General features: G+C 40.5%; 1 protein-coding gene across 2 annotated transcripts in view; it reads right to left on the bottom strand.

Moving 5' to 3' along the window:
* LRP6 (LDL receptor related protein 6) overlaps nucleotides 1-20,588 on the bottom strand; it is a 704,489-nt gene that overhangs the window by 639,388 nt on the left and 44,513 nt on the right. For both annotated transcript variants that reach the window (XR_011337960.1, XM_069863528.1), the window contains exon 3: nucleotides 12,728-12,925. Coding sequence is in view for 1 of the 2 variants with exons in the window: in XM_069863528.1 (XP_069719629.1) it covers nucleotides 12,728-12,925 (198 nt within the window). In the remaining variant the exon portion in view is untranslated. The remainder of the gene's footprint in view (nucleotides 1-12,727; nucleotides 12,926-20,588) is intronic.

The following is a 20,588-nucleotide window of genomic DNA, read 5'->3' as shown; positions in this document are numbered from 1 at the left end:
GCCACCAGACTTGAATAATTTTAGTTTACAGCAGGCTTGGAGAATATCTAAGTCTTTATGACAAATTTGTTACGTTTGTCCTATGGGACAGAAGCAACCAAGTCCAAAGCTCCTAGGAATACCAAACCTGCACCAAAGACACCATTCCCATGCACAAGAGAAGCCACATTTTTATGAAGCATTCTGACCATCTTGCTGTTTTCCCCTGATTTTTTTAGAAGTATTTTAAATACTCTTCTCCCAAGTGACAGGGGACAGGACAAGAGGGAATGGCTTTAAGCTCCGCCAGGGGAGGTTTAGGCTAGACGTTAGGAAAAAATTCTTTACAGAAAGGGTCATTGGGCACTGGAACAGGCTGCCCAGGGAGGTGGTTGAGTCACCTTCCCTGGAGGTGTTTAAGGCACGGGTGGACGAGGTGCTGAGGGATATGGTTTAGTGTTTGGTAGGAACGGTTGGACTCGGTGATCCGGTGGGTCTCTTCCAACCTGGTTATTCTGTGATTCTGTGAAATGTGATTGGTATCCAGCACTCGTAGTGAGAATATATCTTTGAGTACAATAGACGCTGTTAGACATGCCCAGCTTTTGGACAACCATCTATTCATATGACAATGCGTAAGGTGAACTGTGACCTTATTTAAACGAGCCCTTCTCTGGAGAGGTTCAGGACTACTTCATTAGACTGCACCATCAGCCATCATCCTTGAACTTGAGTAATTTTTCTCATCAGATATAAGGTACCGTCACATGAAAATGGCTTTGGGCTCAAATACAACAGTATGTATTTCTGGCACCTCATTAAGATGAGTATTACCAGTAACACGCACTCCATATCCTTTGTTTCCAGCAAGTCATTACAAGGCAATAGCTCACTCCCAATCAGCAAAACCAGCGGGGCTTTTTTCCCCTCCTAACATACTCCATAGGCCGCACTGGCAGCCTTGCAGAATGGCAGTCACAAGAAGTGTGTCCGCATAGAAGCAGTGGCTGAGTTGCAACAAATGAGCTTCCTCAGCCTAATAAGGAACAGGGGGAAAGGACTGGGGAACCGAGGTGCTAACAAACCAAAAACTGGAAGGGGAGAAAAATTGGATGGCTGCTGTGAAGCAGTAATATTTTAGAGCCATCTGCGTTAGGAAATGCAAAGTTCTGGTTTTGGTGGGTGAGAAGAGGGGTCCTGAATTCTGCCTTGAGCCGTTATTTATTAAATTACTGCACATAGTTGACAGGAGCATGCGCTTCCCACCTACAGGGTGTTTCACAACCACCCACGTGGGGCTGAAAAGCAGGCAGGTCTCCGTGTTTCTGGCCTTGCTAATAAAGTCACCAACCTGGGTACTAGGTACGGTGCTGCAGGTGTAATTGGACTGACACAACCTGACAGCTCTTTGGTGGCAACTACCTTCAGCCTCTACATTATCAACCTAGGCTTGATTGGAACAAGCGATATGACAGCAAAAATCACTACGCCCTATTATCCCCCAGTAAGCTCTTCAGTTCCTTCAAGCTGCTGTACTGGTATCATTAGCTTCGTTAAAAAGAGACACCAGAGATGATGACAAAGTGAGAGATGAGGATAAGGAGTAATGTTATTCCTTCAGGAGACATCTCTAGGGTTTCAGCAACATGCAAATTGGCTACATACTAGATAGCGCTAAGCACATACTAACTTGAATAATCTTCCCTGCACTAGGCATATAATCACACAAATTTGCCTTAAAAATCTTGATGGTGATTGACATTTAAAACATCAGCAACTCCACTCTTGTTTTGTTGGCTGGGAAGGAAATGCAGAAGGGAACAGCAGAGAAGGAAGGTGGGAAGGAAAAAAAGACAGAAACCAAACAGCTTCCACAGAAATTAAATTTCATCTGTGCTGTGTATTCCTATTTCCTAAATACAACTATTTAAAGTATTATAGAAATCAGAGACACAATTACTATAAAAACTTATCACACTAAGAAGTTTTCTACTGCTTGAAGAAAACATAAATCCAATTTAAATACATTCACCTTTGTTCTATTCTTATTCTGCTTAAGAGGCCTGTGAAATACTTTGGGAAGATAAAGAAAAAGGAAACAAATAAACAAGTTAAAGAAGGCATTACGAAAGGGGCTACTGAGCTCTGAAATGGAACGCATACACAAAAATTCATAGACACTCTACATAGTTTTATACTAACAATGACAATAAAAAGCTCTTGTTTCAGGATAATATGCATTTCAGACAGCATAAACTTGCTTGTCATAAAAATTAACAGTAAAATGATGAAAAGATCAACTTTAAAATCACATCTTTAATCACAACCAGGATCTCTTCCACCTGTTATTTCTTTATCAAGTAATACTAGCATTCAAATCCAAAGATAGATTAATATTTATGAACTAAAAGAATTCTTTACACGAAAAGAAAAACACCAAAAAAATAAAATCATGATAACATAAATTTAAAATATCAAGAGAATTATAACTGTTTTCCCCTAGAATTTTAACAGATAATATTTTATGTACAAGCTCTCGGTAAAATACACAAGCAAATACTTTCCTTTAACCTAATACCTTCTAGTCTGGTTGCAGTTCTGATTTTAAAAACTGATAAGAACACCTTAAGCCTGGGGTACTTTAGAAATCCCATCCTGTACATCTCTAAACAATTAACACTCCAGCTTCACAGAAGCAGAACTCCCTTCAGGTGACATCTACGACCTCCTGTGCACAATTTCCAGGGCAGGGTACAAGAATTTTCACATTCATGTTTCAGTCTAGTCCACCAGTGTCCCTCTGGAGGACCCCACACTCATCACCATCTCCTAGGCAATCAGTGAAGAAAATGTAAAATATTTTACTCTTATATATAGTCTTTGCAAACCCATTTCAAACACAACTGTGAAATTAATTCATTTCAATACTATATTCTCAATGCATACGAATACAAGAGATAAAACTGTATTAAGCTCTCTTGCACCTCTAAACTCCTCTCACCCAAAATAAGAAGGCTAAGTAGGGACATACAATGAAACTGAAGGATTAAATCAACAGGAAAGTAAGGCACATGCACATAGGCAATTCAGTTACCTAGACTGAGGATACAGCAGCATCTGGATGAAAGACCACGCTGAGAAGCTATGGGCAGGCTCAGGGCAGCAAACTCTTCCACCAGCAGGACAAATTCTGTAGCGGGATGTACATCCACAGCCTAAGCCAGGAAGGATCAACCACTATCCCAAACATGTTTTTCAGAAAGCACAGAGAAATGCCTGATGCTTCCCTGATCATTTCCACTATCTGCCTTAATTTCATAAAGCTAATCCAATTCTTCAACAGGAAGGCCCTCCACTAGATCAGGCTGCCCAAGGCCCCATCCAATCTGGCCTTCAGCATCTCCAGGGATGGGGCAGCCACAGCTTCCCTGGGCAACCTGTGCCAGTGCCTCACCACTCTCATGGTAAAGACTTCTTCCTTATGTCTAGCCTAAATCTGCCCCTCTCCAGTTTATTTCCATTGCCCCTAGTCCTATCACTTAGAAGCCTTTGTAAACAGTCCCTCCCCTTTCTTGTAGGCCCCCTTCAGGTACTAGAAGGTTGCTATAACGTCTCCTCAGAAGAACGATCAAATATTTTTAGTGTAGATATGCCTTCGTTTTGCTTGCTAAGTAATTTGGAACAGATTGATTCTGCCTGCAAAATGAAGAAATGCATTAAAGAGATACACTATGCAATCCCCATAATTAGTGGCCAGAGTTTTAAGTAGCAAAAAATGGGACAGAAGCATAAAATGGAGTGGACATTTAAGTTTTCATCTGAAGAACATATTCAATTACGTGTGGTAACACTACTAAAAGAAGTAGGTGCAGAGTTTGTACTGTTTATTCTGAAGAAGTGTACCACGATTTTCTTTCCTCCTGCTTTTTCTTATACCACTTACATTCTGGAGGAACACACCTCCTTACTAGCATCTAGATACGAGTCGGGCATTTCTAGTACAGAAAAATGATTCCTAACCTTTCCGAGGGAATACTCCCATGTAACCAGGCTTGAACCTTTCTTGGGATCTCTCCTTGGTCTTTTTACTCCTCGAATACTGTGTTCAGTTCTGGGCCCCTCACCACAAGAAGGATGTTGAGGCTCTGGAGAGAGTCCAGAGAAGAGCAACAAAGCTGGTGAAAGGGCTGGAGAACAGGCCTTATGAGGAGCGGCTGAGAGAGCTGGGGTTGTTTAGCCTGGAGAAGAGGAGGCTGAGGGGTGACCTCATTGCTCTCTACAACTACCTGAAAGGACGTTGTAGAGAGGAGGGTGCTGGCCTCTTCTCCCAAGTGACAGGGGACAGGACAAGAGGGAATGGCCTCAAGCTCCGCCAGGGGAGGTTTAGGCTAGACGTTAGGAAAAAATTCTTTACAGAAAGGGTCATTGGGCACTGGAACAGGCTGCCCAGGGAGGTGGTTGAGTCACCTTCCCTGGAGGTGTTTAAGGCACGGGTGGACGAGGTGCTGAGGGATATGGTTTAGTGTTTGCTAGGAACGGTTGGACTCGGTGATCCGGTGGGTCTCTTCCAACCTGATTATTCTGTGATTCTGTGATAAGAAAACCCCTATTCTGATGCAATCACAGCAACACTGACATTATAGTTATCAACAAACAGAAAAAGCAGAAACTTATCACTTATTTTGATACTCCTCAATTCCAGCCCTTACAAGCACAACAAGGCAATGTTGTTGAACCATGACATTGTATGCTAGAAGGCAATTTCACATACACTGCCAAAATGTTTTGGCATCCAATGACAATACAACATTAAAAGCTGGAAATTCATATGATCTAAGGGTAAAAGCTCTCTGATTAGTCTACACATTGTTGAAAATGCCCTTATGGGATGCTCATATCTGCATTCTACTGAATTTTTAGTTATTTTCCTTCTTCTGCTATACCAGGTCCATTTTCAGTTAAAAATACCTGGGAGCTATACTCTTATCAGGCTTTTTTTTTTCCTTCAGTATAAGAAAAACAAACCAGGAAGTTGTTATACTGCAATTACCATCACATCGTCCTTCACGAAGGATTAAAAATGTAAAAGGCTCGTCTTCTGAACCTTGCTTTTGATGCTCATCAGGTCAGAGAAAACATATAACAGGTTTGCATAAAGCAAATTAGAATACTTCATGCAAAGTCATAGAATAACCAGGTTGGAAAAGATAATCATTGAGTCCAGCCATACCTATTTGCCACTAAACCATATCCTTAAGTATCTAATCTAACCATCTTCTTAATACCTCGAGGGATGGTGACCCAATCACCTTTTAGGCAGCCTGTGCCAGTACCTGATGACCCTTTTCGTGAAAAATTTTTTTCCTAGTGTCCAATCTGAACCTCCCCTGGCACAGCTTGAGGCCATTCCCCCTTGTCCTGTCCCCTGACACTTGGGAGAAGAGGCCAGCTCCCTCCTCTCCGCAACCTCCTTTCAGGTAGTTGTAGAAAGCAATAAGGTCTCCCCTCAGCCTCCTCTTCTCCAGGCTAAACAACCCTACCTCTCTCAGCTGCTCCATGTAGCACCTGTTCTCCAGCCCCTTCACAAGTTACGTCACTCTTCTCTGGACTCGCTCCAGAGCCTCACCATACTTCTTGTGGTGAGAGGCCCAGAACTGAACACTATTCGAGGTGCAGTCTCACCAGTGCCAAGTACAGCGACAGAATCACCTCCCTAGGCCTGCTGGCTATGCCATTTCTGATGCAGGCCAAGATGCTTTTGGCCTTCGTGGCCACCTGGGCACACTTCTGAGTCATGTTCAGTTGGCTGTCAACCAACATCCCGAGGTCTTTCTCCTCCAGGCAGCTTTCCAGCCACTCTTCCCCAAGCCTGTGGCACTGCACAAGGTTGTTGTGCCCCAAGTGCAGGACACAACATGTTTCTCTCCATCTACAGATACTTACAGCTTGAGCATCCAGGAAATCCCAAGAATTAAACGGCTCAGACTTGTGACAACTGGAAATATTAGCAAGTGGCCAAAACACTTACAGCATGAATCCCATGTGCTATCAGATGAAGCAGGATGACAGACCAAAAGACAACTGTGTAACATCACACCAAACACATTACAAGGAAGGCAGGTAGCTCTGGTTCTACCAGAAGATTACAAGGTCACTTGCAAGAAGCTTACTCCTGCAAACCTAACAGAAACATTTGCAAAGAAAACCTGGAAAATTAAGCTGGATTTTTACCATGAATACTCATTCAAATATTCCTATCAGAACGCAAGCCTGGTTCTAATTACCTGAGAAAGTAAACAGGAACCATGAGCTGTGGAATACAATACTGTCTTTTAAAACCATAATGTTTTCTTTTTTGCCGCTTCTTTAAGCCATGATTGCCATGTGTTTCCAGAAAGCATATGTAACAAATAACAAGTCTAGCAATGACACTTCAAACCCTACCTTCAATGAAAGTCTGAAAAAGTCAATGAGAAGTAAAACTGTAGTTCTGCGGGACATTTTTCAGGCAAACACCATCATGACAGTCAGTGTAGATGAAAGGCCTCTAGCAAGAGAGGAGGAGCCTGCAAAGCCAGCAACAGGAGATGAGGGAGCTTGGAAGGAGGGTGCCCCAGTAGAACTGTTGACTGCAGAGTCGTCTATGTGCTTCTTAACTAAAGCACTAAAGCTGCTCATCCTTTGCTTTCAGCAGGCTTGTGGTCCTGACCTAATTCTGCATTTGCCATCTCAAGTCCTGGAAGCAGTACTGATGAGCTGCTCCATCAATCCATCTAGGCTACTCATACATATTTTTAAAGTCTAGAAATAGGAAGAGACTTGTGACCTAATGACTGTGTGTGTATTGCAAACAGCCAACTACATATATTTTGAAACTCCACCTTTCCAGCATTTCATTTCAGAAGCATGTTTTGGGGAAGAACCAAGAAATTCACCCTAACTCTGTGTCCAAATAATCTAATTAATTCTGCTGATGTAGGCTTCTCTAGCAGTTTTAATTGGGACACTATTCCTCTTTTGCACTGGCCTGCAACATGTTCGTATGGTATTGAAATAGGGTTTTCATCATAGACTGGTTCCTCTTCACTGCTTGAGGGTACTAAGTGTTTTTATCTCACAGAAATATAAAGACATACACAGAACACAACATTTTATACCTTACACAATACCATATATTGTACACATTATACGCAAATAATGAAAAAGAAACTCTTCTAAATGAGGGACACAGAATGTTTAGTGTCTCATCAAATCCTGAACTAATCATCTGGCAGACAGACATGAACTGATGCTTGAAAACAGAAACTACAAAAATCAGCGCTTGAGCACAAACTTAAGAATTTACCTCCTCACAAGAGCTTCCTAGCTTTCTGACAGTTGCTGAAAGTATGTTTTCCTACAGTGGCCTCAAAACCCATCTCATTAGCACAAACACTTCCTGGGGGACCTTGTAAGTGCACTTCCCTTCAGCCAATAATGTGTTAACTTATTAATTAGAACTGCTGCTGCAGGGTAAAGGAAGAGAAAATTAATTCAAGAGCTGCCTTAGCAGGCCAACCTATCTCGGGTACTCTACTCACAGGAGAGCTGTCTGCAATTCAGTTTTGTTTAATTAGTCCCACAAAAAGCAACTGTTCACTCTGATAAGAGTGGAGCGAGAGCTGGAAAAAACAAACCCATCTCTTCTATGCACCAATTTAATTTTAAAATTATTACATTCTGACATAAAAAACTGTTCATTCCTTTCTCTCACTGACAAACCAAGGGCATTAGTCATCAACTTCTGCGCTCTTCTTCTTTATTCTAATGAACCCATCACTGGAGTAGCTAGGGCTAATAAGTCCCAGGGCTAGCAGGTAACAAACTATACATCATCCCCGTAAAATTTGCTGTAGAGGCTCTCTCATGAATTTACGGTTCTGCCACATATTTACTGAGTGCTACTGCCAGCGCTGTCATGCTGCTTACTAGTTTTGATGCAGAGGCTCACCAACTCCAAAGAGAGCCTATCTAGGTCCTGTCTGAAGAGGTGACCAAAAAAAGTAAGAAAATCAACAACCCAAACAAAACAAAACAAAGAGGTCTCCTTTGTTCCCCCCCCCCCCACTGCCTACAGTGCTCTTCCACTATCCAGACCCCTGCAAGCAGGAAGCTGAGCATCCATGCATATCAATGTGCTTTTCTGACATATAATCTTTAAATTTTAATTCTTCTGTAGTGCCAGGTGTAGAGACATGATAGTCAGACTACAGGGAAAGACAAAAAATTTACGCATTTCTTACAGATTTAGAAACATGCCAAGAATGTTTCCCTTTCACTCATTCCAAATTTTAGACCATTGAGGTCTGAATCTCAACACTTTAATACTGTCAGTGACACTAATTAACATCTTTTCTTATTTACATTGTATTCTCTCTCACCATCCAAATGACAAAAGCAGTTTTCTTGGAACTGTTTGAAATACTACTTTGATATAAAGATGTTAGGTCCTCTAGCTATTTCTTACTTCCCCCAAAGCAACTAAACCTCATGTCATCCTGCTTTACACAAAGCTTTTACAATCACATTTATCTGCTATAGAGTCTTTCCCACCACATGTTATGCAACACTAAAAAACTTGACACAGATAAAATCTTCACCCATCTGCTTCCCTTACAGAAAGTTACCAAAACTATTCAGGTCTAGAACACCATATTTTTATGAAGCTGTATGTCTTTCAATAACTCAATTGCCTTTTTCATTTCTTCAATAGCTCCGCTTTCCAGAAGGGTATTTTCCCCAACATGTTGACAGCAGGCAAAAACCAATTTTAACTGAGAGAAATTTAGTTAGCAACAAAAAAATTAAACTTACTTTCTAAATATCAAGAAAAAAAATCACTGAAACTAGCAATTTCTAAATAAGCCCAAAAGTCTGCTCTAAGTTATATTATGCACTCAGTTATGAACTTGTCCTCTTCCTTCCTTTCTTAACTCTTAAGGAAAATGACTCTAACAGGTAGGTTTTAAAAAGTGGTGGTGGAAAATAGTTGGCCTAATCACACAATGTCATCTTCTCAGAGGGAAGCAAAGCCCTCTGATCATTCTGGTTGTATCTGTTTAGTATCCACCTTTAACTCCATACACAATGATTCTTGTACCTCTTAGCTTACCATTCAGGAAAGCAGGGATCACAAAAACATTTTTACTTTTCACAGATTTTCTTTTATGAATGGATGGCTTGTGAAGATGCGATTGCCTCGCACTCCCCTATATTTGACCTACCTGACAAGAGAAGCACCTGGAATAAGCTGCACAGGAAGACTTTCTGTAGCTGCCAGAACTAGCAGGAGTGCACAGGAGACACAGGCAGGAGCAAGGGATAACACTGGGTGAAGGAATATAAGGAGCCGTGGGTGCATTTGAATGATGGCAAGTAGCAGCGAGAAAAAAAGTCAGGAGTGGGGTGTGTATGCATGCACACAGGGCACAGGAACATACAGAAAGAAGCCAGAGGGACTGCTGCTGGGGTGGAGGGATAGATAGAAATCTTTCTAAACCCAGGTGTTACTGGATCTACTGCTCACAGAAAAATCTGGTTAGACTTTCTTTCTTTTGGGGGTGTGGGGATGACTAGGATAAAAGACTGAAGTCTGTGGGTTTAAGGGGTTTTGTTTCCCTCTTAAAATGAAGATTTCAGGGTGGTGTTTTGTCTGTAGTCAGAAAAAGTATTTTCTTTTTTTCAGTATTAGAAAATCAGTTCTTGAAAAAGATAAAATAATTAAGACCGAAAATGCAGAATTACAGCTGTAAAACGTCACACTGAGAAAGATGAATTTGCTAAATAACTGAAAGACAGTTACTCAACCAAAAAAGAATCACTTTAGACAGCCCCAGAAGATCTTTTTTCTTAAAACAGGCAAAGGCTAAGAGGTCATAACAGAAAAAAACCCACATAAAACTCCACTGTAGAACAGCTTAATTTCTGCAATTCTTTCCTATTCCTCTCCCCAATGATGTAATTGCAAAGAGTAAAAAATAAAACAAAAATGTATGGATACAGATGTAGACTATTTTCTGAATCTTCAGAACTTTCTCACATGCCTAGGGAAAAACAGGTGTTGTTAGAAGTGGCGTGCACTTCTGAGCACTTAAGGGAAGTCATATGTGCTTTCCTCTCTAAAGATTTCCCTTTCTCCCCCTCAAACAGTAACATATTAGCATATTGCTGTGAAATATTTCTGATCCATTTCAGTATCAGTTTAAAAAAAGAAAGCCAACAACTTTTAAGTATTAGTCTAATTGTTTTGGTTTTAATGACTATGTAAGAGCAAATTAGTAGATCTAAAAATCAAAATTACTTGTCTGTGCAGGATTTTATTATAGGTTTCACCAATTCCAAAAAATTTACTCTGGAATGAGGTAACTGCTGGGGCCCAGGTGACTTCGTTTCCATGTCATGAGACACACCTGTTAGACAGAGCTCTTCGCAGACAGACAACACTGGTCAGCCCCTCACAATAAGAAAGACTGGCACCTTCACAGCTTCATCTTTAGAATTAATCACTTCCAGGTAAGCCAACAGCAGATCAGGGAATAAACACCATCAAAACAAAACCAAAACAGCAAACCCAAGTATATTTACAATCCTGTCCAGCAGACCAACAGTAGGGGGAAAACTGTAAAGAAATCTGTAAAAAAAGGAGATTGAAAATGCAGTAGTGCCAGCAGGAAACACCAAAGTAGCTCTGGAGTCAGAAAGACTGGAGACATGAGATAAGACACGGAGGTTCATGCTTCATGGGAGAAACAAGTACAGATTTGGATGGTGCTGGTGGTGATTTTTGATCAGTGGACAGTTTTCAAGCAATTAACATTCAAAAAAGTTATCTCTACATCCTGCACAATTTTCTGGGGGTGCTATCAAAAGCAGCACCATTTAATGTAGTGCCTGATATGCTCTCTTTTCCTAAGAGGGCACCAGCCAGACTGCAGTAGTGTGTTATTCTACTAAGGCAATCCTTTCCCCCTCATATAAATAGAAAAGAACAAAAAGGGGTGGACTCAAGAATAAAACAAGACACCAAATTACCCTTGTTGAAGAAAGCCACAGAAGTGCATTTTAGGTGTGATCATATCTATTAGTCATTTTGTAGTGGTACTTTCTTTTCACTGGCTTTATTGTTCGAAGGGTGGGGTTGTTTTGGTTTTGCTTGTTTCCTGTTACACCTACAGCAACTCTAACATTTCATATTTGTGTAAGAAATCCACATTCAGATTGTAATTTTTCAGGTGGCGAGCTGTTACACTGAGCCCCATACGTGATTGCTTTCTGTAGAGACAACTCTCTTTAAAGGTCTGTTACACACCTGGCTTTATGATCTCTCTATTCTTATCATATGGGACAGACAACATTATAAACCCTTTATAACAGAGAAGGAGATTTCGGGGTATCCCATTAACCAGCACCAATTTAAAAAAAAAAAAAAAGACTCAAGTTATTATTGTACATGACAATTCCTATCTCTTTCTCTCCGTTACTTGAAAGCTAATGTGACAGACTTCCTTTTTTTACATAGTGTATCAGCATGGAATATCTCTCTCTTTTTGGTACTATTAAGTTTTCTTTCTTGTGAAATAAGCAGCCAATGAAGGATTACTTCAAAATAGATATCTGTATCTCCATGTTTTGAATCAGAAAAGCTAGTTTTAGTATTTATATCCAAAGACACAAATTTAAAACAGCATCCAACTCCTGTTACTTTCTATAAACAAGCACCATTACAAAAATACTGCATGACCTTTCAGTCTCTTAATTTAAGAGGGAAATGAAATAACCTTTCAAACCAGTGTTACAAGAAACTGTGGAGTTCAAAATAAATACCGCAGGCAGATAGTGGATATGTTTCATGCATGCTGCCTATGTTCCTACTCAAGTCCACACAAAACACCTTTCTTGTCAATATGATTGATTTCTTTGTGCCAGATTAACATTTGTGGTGAAAGAAGGGACAAGTCCCTAGGAGGTCAGACCAACGAGTGTAAGAAAGCATATTTCATGCCTAGATAAACTGAAGCATCACAAAAACTTCCAACAGATAACCTCAAAAAATCATATCTCTATCCAATAACTTGGGCACAAACAAACCGTGATCCATTTATATGTGCAAACAGTACCCGTCAAAGCTATCCAACTTAATGAAGAGGGTCATCACCCAAATTAGGGCTAAATACATATACATAAGGTATTTAAATGAGGAGTAGGCATGACTGCATTAAAAATAATTATATCATCACTACAGAACTGTTAAGAGGAGAACAGTCATTTTAGCACAGTTCTCTGTAAAGACTGTTGTCCACTAATTCCCCAACCTCTAGGATCAATGAAACTGAAACACTAGTATACAACGATCTGTTAGTTCAGATTATTTTCTGCATTTAGAATATCACAACAATAGAGCACAGAAGTTCTATCAAAAAGTCTATGTTTTGCTACACAGTCTTACACTACTAAGAATAGGATTCAAGGATTTCTTTATTCAACTGGTTCTGAGAAAAGACTTAGTGAGAGTCACAGGATACCACAGAGCGCACACTCAATGTTGAAAACAGGAGGATAGGGAAGGAAAAAAACTTTTGATAGCACTAGTTCGTCTAAAACTTTGAGAGTGCTAACATGACAATTCCCTGCAACAGAGCTTATGATATTTGTTCAGCAAAATCTTCTAAGAAAAGCACCACATTATATAGATCAAACAAAATCTTCTTACCTATGGCTTCCATCCAAATTTGATTTGTGGATGAAATTCAGTTTAGCATCTGCCCAATAAAGCTTCTGTTCCTCATAATCCAAAGTCAGTCCATTTGGCCAATATATGTCTGTGTTGACTATAATAGAGCGGCTTGAACCATCCATCCCAGCACGTTCTATCTTTGGCACTTCTCCCCAGTCCGTCCAGTACATGAACCTACAATAATTTTAAAAAGAGAAAAGAAAACAGCGAACCATCACTTACAGATCTACAAGTGGAACACTAGACACAACTTTCAGTAAAGGTAAACATGGTCTCTGTTCTGCCAAGACAGTGTCTGTGGAGCTCTGTTCTGCTGGGTAAGGTACATGTCCTTTAACACACAACAGAACAAAGTTATTTGACAAAAAGGTGAAGAAATTCAACTTAAGACAAATCCACAGTACCACGTACTGTTTTATTTCCATAAGTTTGTTTCTTTCCTTGAGACAGTCAGGGATATACAATACATCTTGACAATAACCTTTGAATCACCATTGAACAGTAAAGACAGGTATTACAGCCTACCACAGAAGTACAAAAGCCTCTTTAACATGGGTCAGAGCACTGGGGGAAATGGAAAAAAGCAGGTATATGGACTTACACTGGATATTGCAGTTGCATGTGAGACAGTGAAATGGACCTGACAGAAGACCAATTCATGTTCTTTTTTTCCAGAGAAATTCAGAGACAGGCAGCTAAGTCAAGACATTTAGAAGCACAGTTTACACCTAGTAGCTGGGCAAAACACTCCATAAAATCTTTTAAGATTGGGAAGGCAAGTAAGTTTGAAAGTATGTTAGCATATACTGGCACATGGTTAAACATTATTTAGTTGTAGGTGGGGGAGGCGGGAGTTACCTAGTTGCATTTAAGATGAAGCAAGGAAAACCACTTTATTATGGCTGGAGACTAGTGGAGGGTAAGAATGTTTGTCCTTTTTCTGCAGGTGGTACAAAATGGATTTACTTTTCTGGGTTGTTAACAGAATGCAAACTAAACAGTACTAACATATAATATAAACAGATCAGACACCACGGTACTTGCTCTGTTCTGTTGTTGCAGCTGGGACAGACAAGGAGACTACTGTCCTAAACTGCTTCTCATAACCTCCCAACATCTGCCAGTATACCTGCTTGTATCTGTGCTCCCTAAACTGATTCAGTCAAAACAATCCGAATTAGGAAAGATCTGAAGCCTTTAAACTAACTCAGACCATTACTTTACCACAGTGTGTCACGATATGGTACCCACATGTGAACAGGCCTGGCCACCCATCCTTTAAAGAAAAACAAATGTGCAACACATGTAAGAAACATTTGCAGATGAAGTTATTCTTGGCAAAGAATTATTATTTTTATTTTAAAGTGTCAGGAAATTCCATGTCATATTTTCCCCCCTTAATTCATGTCTACAGCATGTTTGTCTTAATGCACAGATATATCTGCGGACAGAAATGCAGCTGATTAACACAAATATTGCCCTATTTGATCCCAAGTGAGTCATTCAGAGCAACGTGCCTGTCTTAAACACAGAGCACAAATATCTGCAAAGAACATGTGAGATTTCTGTAGACATGAAGAAGTGCTACAGAGAAGCTGGTTCTCCATCAGGAAGAAAAGAAAAAAGAAACAAATAATTTTCAGAGAGGAAGCACAGCACCAAGCCACCTGGTCAAGCTATGCAATAAGAGAACTACATGCATGAAAAAAAGAAAAGTTTAGAACAGTCAGGCAGCATTTCACTAGCAAGCACATGTTAGAAAGAAGAAAGAAAAATAGAAATTTGTTTAAACTTCTTTAAAAAGACCCTTCTTTGCCCCAGCAGTCAAGTCACAGCCTTCCAAATACTTCATCAAGGTTAATGGGTTCCAAGGCTCTGGCCACCGCTAGACTGATTCTTCAGAGTGAAAACAGCTCATTAGTTGCTGAACAGTCTCATCTCCTTCCCTGTCTCCCTCTCACCTCTCATGCATGCTGCAATTACTCAAGCAAAAACAGGTAAGGGAAGTTTGGGAACAAAGAAAAGCCTTCCTGGACTTCACAAAACCAGCCTTGTTTCATTTGTCAGAGGAGTACACATGCACACAGAGCTGGCTTGAAGGTTCAGTAACATTTCCAATCAGCTTACGTGACCTCTGCTCCATTTCTCCAATATTTTATCCCCCCACTATCACCTGTTTGTTTTCCTCCACCTTGCTTGAAAGCCTACAGCTTCTAAAGTCTCCATTAAAACTCTTTGAAACCAGCCATGCTCTAGCCGACAGCATCAAGGGCTGCGCCTCACTTGGGAAGTGGGGCTTTTCAATACACAATATAGCTTGATGACCATTTCTTTCAGTAACAGTTGCTATTAGGCAACTTCTCGCAGATCATGTTTGTTTCCAGTACAGGGCTTATATGGCAATGGAAGAAACTGGATTCAGGGAACAGGTCTGGGCTAAAAATCAGTCATCAGTCTGAATGCATTCCAGTTCACAGCTCCATGAGCACTTCCACTTGCACACAGGATCTAGGTTTCTATGGCTGCCTCAACCAGCACAGGTACAAACAACAGTCACTTGCTTACTCAGAAAGCACACTTAAGCCCTTTCCTGCAACAGCTGAGCAAGTACAGGGTATAGGCAGCAGTTACAGGACCAGGAGGGGATAGGAAGAACCTTGTAAAACAGCTTGAAGGAATCACCCTATCATAACCATACTTTAAGTTGACTACAACTGCTACAAGGTGAGGGAGACCCAGCTAGCAACCAAGGGAGGGCGAGAGGGACAAATGCAACTCCCACTGCTCCAGAGGTCTCTCTGTAGATTTTTCTAGAGATCTCGGGTCCCTCTTCCAGGTAATATCAAACTGTTCACATATACGTGCTGACACCTCTTTTCTAGGAGGCTTACAGATTCTTGTTTCATTATATAATGGTTGGTAAAGAATCCATACCAAGACTACACAGAAAGGAAGATGTTAAGACATATATACTTATAGAACAATAGTAAGCCAGCCATACAGACATGGGTCATTCCTCCTCCTCTCCATTCTCTTAAAACATGTTTAGTTGTTTGCTTTCTTTAAATGGAAAGCAAACAAACAAAAAAGCACTCAAGCCCACAGGACAGAGCAAAAGTAATGTCTAGTGTGGTCCCCCACAACAGCCAGCCTTCTCTCTATATTGGAAAGACATGGATTTGACGGGTGGACTGTTCGGTAGATAAGAAATTGGTTGGATGGTTGTATCCAGACAGTAGTGGTCAACAGCTCAAAGTCCGTATGAAGATCAGCAACAAGTGGTATACTCAGGGGTCTGTACTGGGAACTGTTCCCTTTAGTATCTTCATCAATGATATAGACCGCGAGATCAAGTGCATCTTCAGCAAATTTGCAGATGTCACCAAGTTGAGTGGTGTAGCTGCCACATTGGAAGGACGTGATGCCATCCAGAGGGACCTGGACAACCTGGAGAAGTAGGCCTGTGGGAACCTCATGAGGTTCAACAAGGCCAAGTGCAAGGTTCTACACCTGGGTCAGGGCAATCCACAGTTTCAGTACAGGATAGGGGACGATGTGATTGAGATAATAAGGAAAAAAACCCACTATATAGTAGCATGTTTACTGTACACTGGTACCAGCACGGAACAGGGCTCCATGCTGGGCAATCCCAAACCCATAAAGATCCAGAGGGCAATACACAGATATGCTGTAACTGACTTCAGCAAGCCTGTTCAGGACCAGAAACAGGAAAGCTTTCTCATGCTGCTTAACTCTGGTTGATAATACTGTTATTCCAAGTGGTTACAGCAGGGACAGGCTGCTAGTAGACTTGTCCAGCTGGTTGTTACTGCTTCCTTGCTGAAGATCAACCCTCACCAGGGTCAGCAATGGGAGTTGCCAACTCCAGAACTTGCTGCTCTACTTCACAATCCAGCTATTTCATCCAAACTCATCTTTGAAAGGATTTTAAAACCAGCATGGAGAAGCTGTAGCATAGCAACACAATCAAATGTAAAAAGTACAAAACTGAATAAATGTATCCTATGCCTGGGGATTTTTAAACACACATGGCATACTTTCTTACCTAACAGGAGTACCAGACTTAGCAGGAAGAGCGTCTATTTAATATCAAATCAACTCACATAGAATCATATATCTCTTCAACCTAATCAGAAATAATACCACAGCTGATTAAAAATGATCCCATTAATCTAGTCTTCTTTTTCATACTCAAATAATTAGTCACTGTACTTTAAAAACATTTGGTTTTAATAAAATAACCTTAATATTTTGAACTGCTTTGTTATTTTTCACCTTTTGTATTTTCTCCATACTGTTCAATGCCATCCTTGTCAGACTTTACCAGCAGATGTTTTTAATGGTTGTGAGCTATTATAAAAATTAACAGAAAAAACAAAGTGTATTCCTATTTACTTACACTTGCAAATTTAATACTAGGTACTCATGTCAGGAAATTACCCACTCCTCTCCTCACCCCCTTAAGGAATTAAGACACATTAAGCATTTGAAATACACTTATAGATAAAAGGAAGGTTCTTAGACAACAGTACTTAGCTAGTATTTCATTTGACGGTGGCCCAGAATGCTGGTTTAGAAGGATACACCATCCATAAAAATTAGGAATAAATAGAGGATGAGCTTTAACATTTTTTTTCCTTACAAACATTTTTGATGCATCCTTAGATTCATTATTGTTTAAATTTTGTATCTTGGGTAGGTAAGGGGAACCCAGGCAATAAAACTTCCTCTTAAAATGCATCAGGTATCACCATGCATTGTGCAAATGTAACTTCACAGTTTTGTTTTACCACACAAACACACACACACAAAAAAAAGAGAAAACAGCATTTCTTGGCTCCATTCTGTGTGGTGAACAAATACAATATATAACAGAGCTTCTTTTCTAAAAAGCTCATAAAGTCTAGGCACACTGACAGCAGAATATCCTACATACATAGAAAAAAAGCCTGCAGACTACAAATGCCAAGATGAATAGGTGTAATTTAGCAGTGATTTCCAACAGTACACAGAGGGAGAGAAATTCATCACCAGCACCCATCAGCTTTGCAACTTTCTGATCCGCATCTCTCCGTAACACTGGTGCAGATCCTTTCAGCCCTACTATCCTACACATAACTAGGCCCCTACTAGGAGTGTCATTAAAACACCAGCCCCCATTGAGATGCATGCAACTGTTTCACTCATTGAACAGATACACCCCACACGCCACTTAGCTGACTTTAAGGCAGTTAATTGGGATACCCTAAAGGGCAGGCAAACGTTTACCTTCCTGAACATTATTCAGTGGGAAGTGCAGCTGCTTAATTGGGACAGCCAATTATTTGGTGAGGCCCTTCACAGTCAATGCTCCAACTTTGCAATTATGCTCGTTTCAGCTGGTAAGAACCTCTGAGCTCTACAGGGACCCAAACAGCCGCCAAACCTCTGAGCCTGCAAAGGTTTCAGAAGTGCAGCAACCCCTGTGGAGCTCATCAGCTCTGCAGTGGTCCTTGTGAAACGCAGCCCACTCCAGCTCCAGCACTAGCAGGACTGGCACTCATCTAACAAAGAAATATAAAGTTAAATGTTAGGTGCTGGAGTAGTGCAGGAAAGTTACACACAAAAAATACGTGTTCGGCTATCAAAAATAGCTCTTGACTTAAGAAGAAATGTCCATGGCTTTTCAGGACTTTAGGACATTTGAATCAAGTGACCCTTAACAGAAACTCCTTGAGGCAGGTTTACAGAGGTATGGAAACTGCAATCCAGAAAGACATAATAAATCCTGACCGAAACAGAAAATAGATATTCAAATAAGGAGACTAAAAGTACCACAGGAAGGTTTTATGACAAAGTTTCTCAACGGACTGCAAAATTCAGGAAATACTTTCAGTCCTCCAAGAGAGGCAAAAAATGCACATCACAAATTAAATATGGAGATAATACTTCATAAAAGAGAGGAAGAAATACCCCTTTGGGATATAATCAAGATAAACATGAGAAAGCAGATATTCTTACCCAGCTGACAACTGTACTCTTTTATAATAGCTTGTCTCTGTGTATAAGTAAGTGCACTTGAATGCAATTTTCAGAGGGGCTGTACAATGATGTCTTACGTTACCATGCAGTGCACTCAGGACCATTTCTTGTGCAAGCTAACTTACACTGTACAGCTTTTCAGCTGCCTAAACATCATCTTGCATGTACTAAGAGCAGCTAATGTGGGGAATGGGTGTGAAGTAAGTAGTGAACTATTAATATCCTAACATAATGAGTTGCCTTGCCTTAAACTTACTGGTTTTAGGAGCACATGGGCTCCAACAAAGCTGGAGTTTCTCATTTCAGCTGGCTCAGAACCACCTATCTTAACCACTGCAACACACAGCAGACAAAAACAAAACAAGATTTCTTTCACTGAAAACCAACCTTTTTCTATCTTACTCTCCTCAAAAGCAAGTGTGCCAAGCAGATGGCTAAACAAGCCAGATGCGCTCAAAATGTTCAACAAGCAAGCAGCAGTGGACCCAGGTGCATCTTTTTAACATCCACCCCCGGAGCCCTGTCCCCTCTCCCCTTGCATCCTTTTGAAGGCTGGAGGACTGGCAGAACTCCACAAGTGCTTTAATCTCAGCTATCCCATTTCACAGCCCTGATTATTACTGCTCAGACTATCAACACTAGACATGAGTTTGTCCAGTGACTTTAACCCAATGACTTGTAACAGAGACAGTAACAAAGCAGTAACCTTGTGCAGAAACAGAGGTCAGTAAGGAGTGGCCTCCATAGCCAATCTGTCAGGGACGGTCAAGTTAACACTCAACAAGAGGGAGAAATCAATGCACAAAATTCCACACCTATGGATGCCTACCATACACATGAAAAAGGGTCTACTGGAACATGTGTTTTATAAGGCATACAAATATTTTCCCAGTATATTCTGGTTCCCTCAAGAGGAAGAAGCTGTCCTGGTGATAGTAGCTTAATGCAAAGACTGCGTTTATCCCAGGACATCAGGCACTATACTAATTGGGCAAAGACCCACCTGCAACCAGTATGGCAATATGAGGATTTCCATTTCAGAGCTGGCTTTAGTCTCCTAATCAGACCTTATCTAGCATGAGAAAGAAAATTATCACCAGAGCTTCCCTCTTCTTGGACTTTATTTTCTAAAATAAGGGATAAAGACTCCGGTTTTGGAAAGAAGAAAGCCTCTGATGAAGTGATCAAAAGCTGATGCTTTGTTTCTAATTCAGTATCAACAACATGGTATTCAACTAGAATAATTTGGAGATGGTTTTCACAAAATCTGAAAAGAATACCTTAACAAAAACACCGAAACCCATTCGTAAGAAATCAACATGATACTCTTATTTCATAAACAAAGAAACAAGTCAGTGTGCAAAATTATCTCTCAGCCATCACGCCGTCTGTTTTCAGGTATTCTGGTTTAAAGAATACACTGGGCAATCTGACAAGAAAAACACAGACGAGAGATTGTTTTTCATTTTCACCCAGACATTTCTGAGAGTCCGTGGGAAGGAAGATTTGACTTAACTGTCAAACATATGCTGATGTACACTGCAGTCACATGCATGTGGTTGTCCTTTCAGTCACAGATACCAAGGAAAAAGAGAAAAAGGTTCATTAAAAAAAACAAAAAGTAACTACTTTTGCTGAATGCTCACAAAGGCAGAATTTCAATTGTTGGAGCAGGTGGAAAGGTCTCTTGCTCCTTGAAGTTGTAAATTAACCTTTCCTATCTCCAGAAAGAAAAGGTCTAACAATATGCCTTCTAGAGTTGCTGAATAGAAACCATTTTCTGGTTTCTCCTAGA

This window comes from Phaenicophaeus curvirostris, chromosome 1, assembly GCF_032191515.1.
Source record: "Phaenicophaeus curvirostris isolate KB17595 chromosome 1, BPBGC_Pcur_1.0, whole genome shotgun sequence".
Classification (NCBI taxonomy): domain Eukaryota; kingdom Metazoa; phylum Chordata; class Aves; order Cuculiformes; family Cuculidae; genus Phaenicophaeus; species Phaenicophaeus curvirostris.
This window is presented reverse-complemented; position numbering and strand designations above follow the sequence as displayed.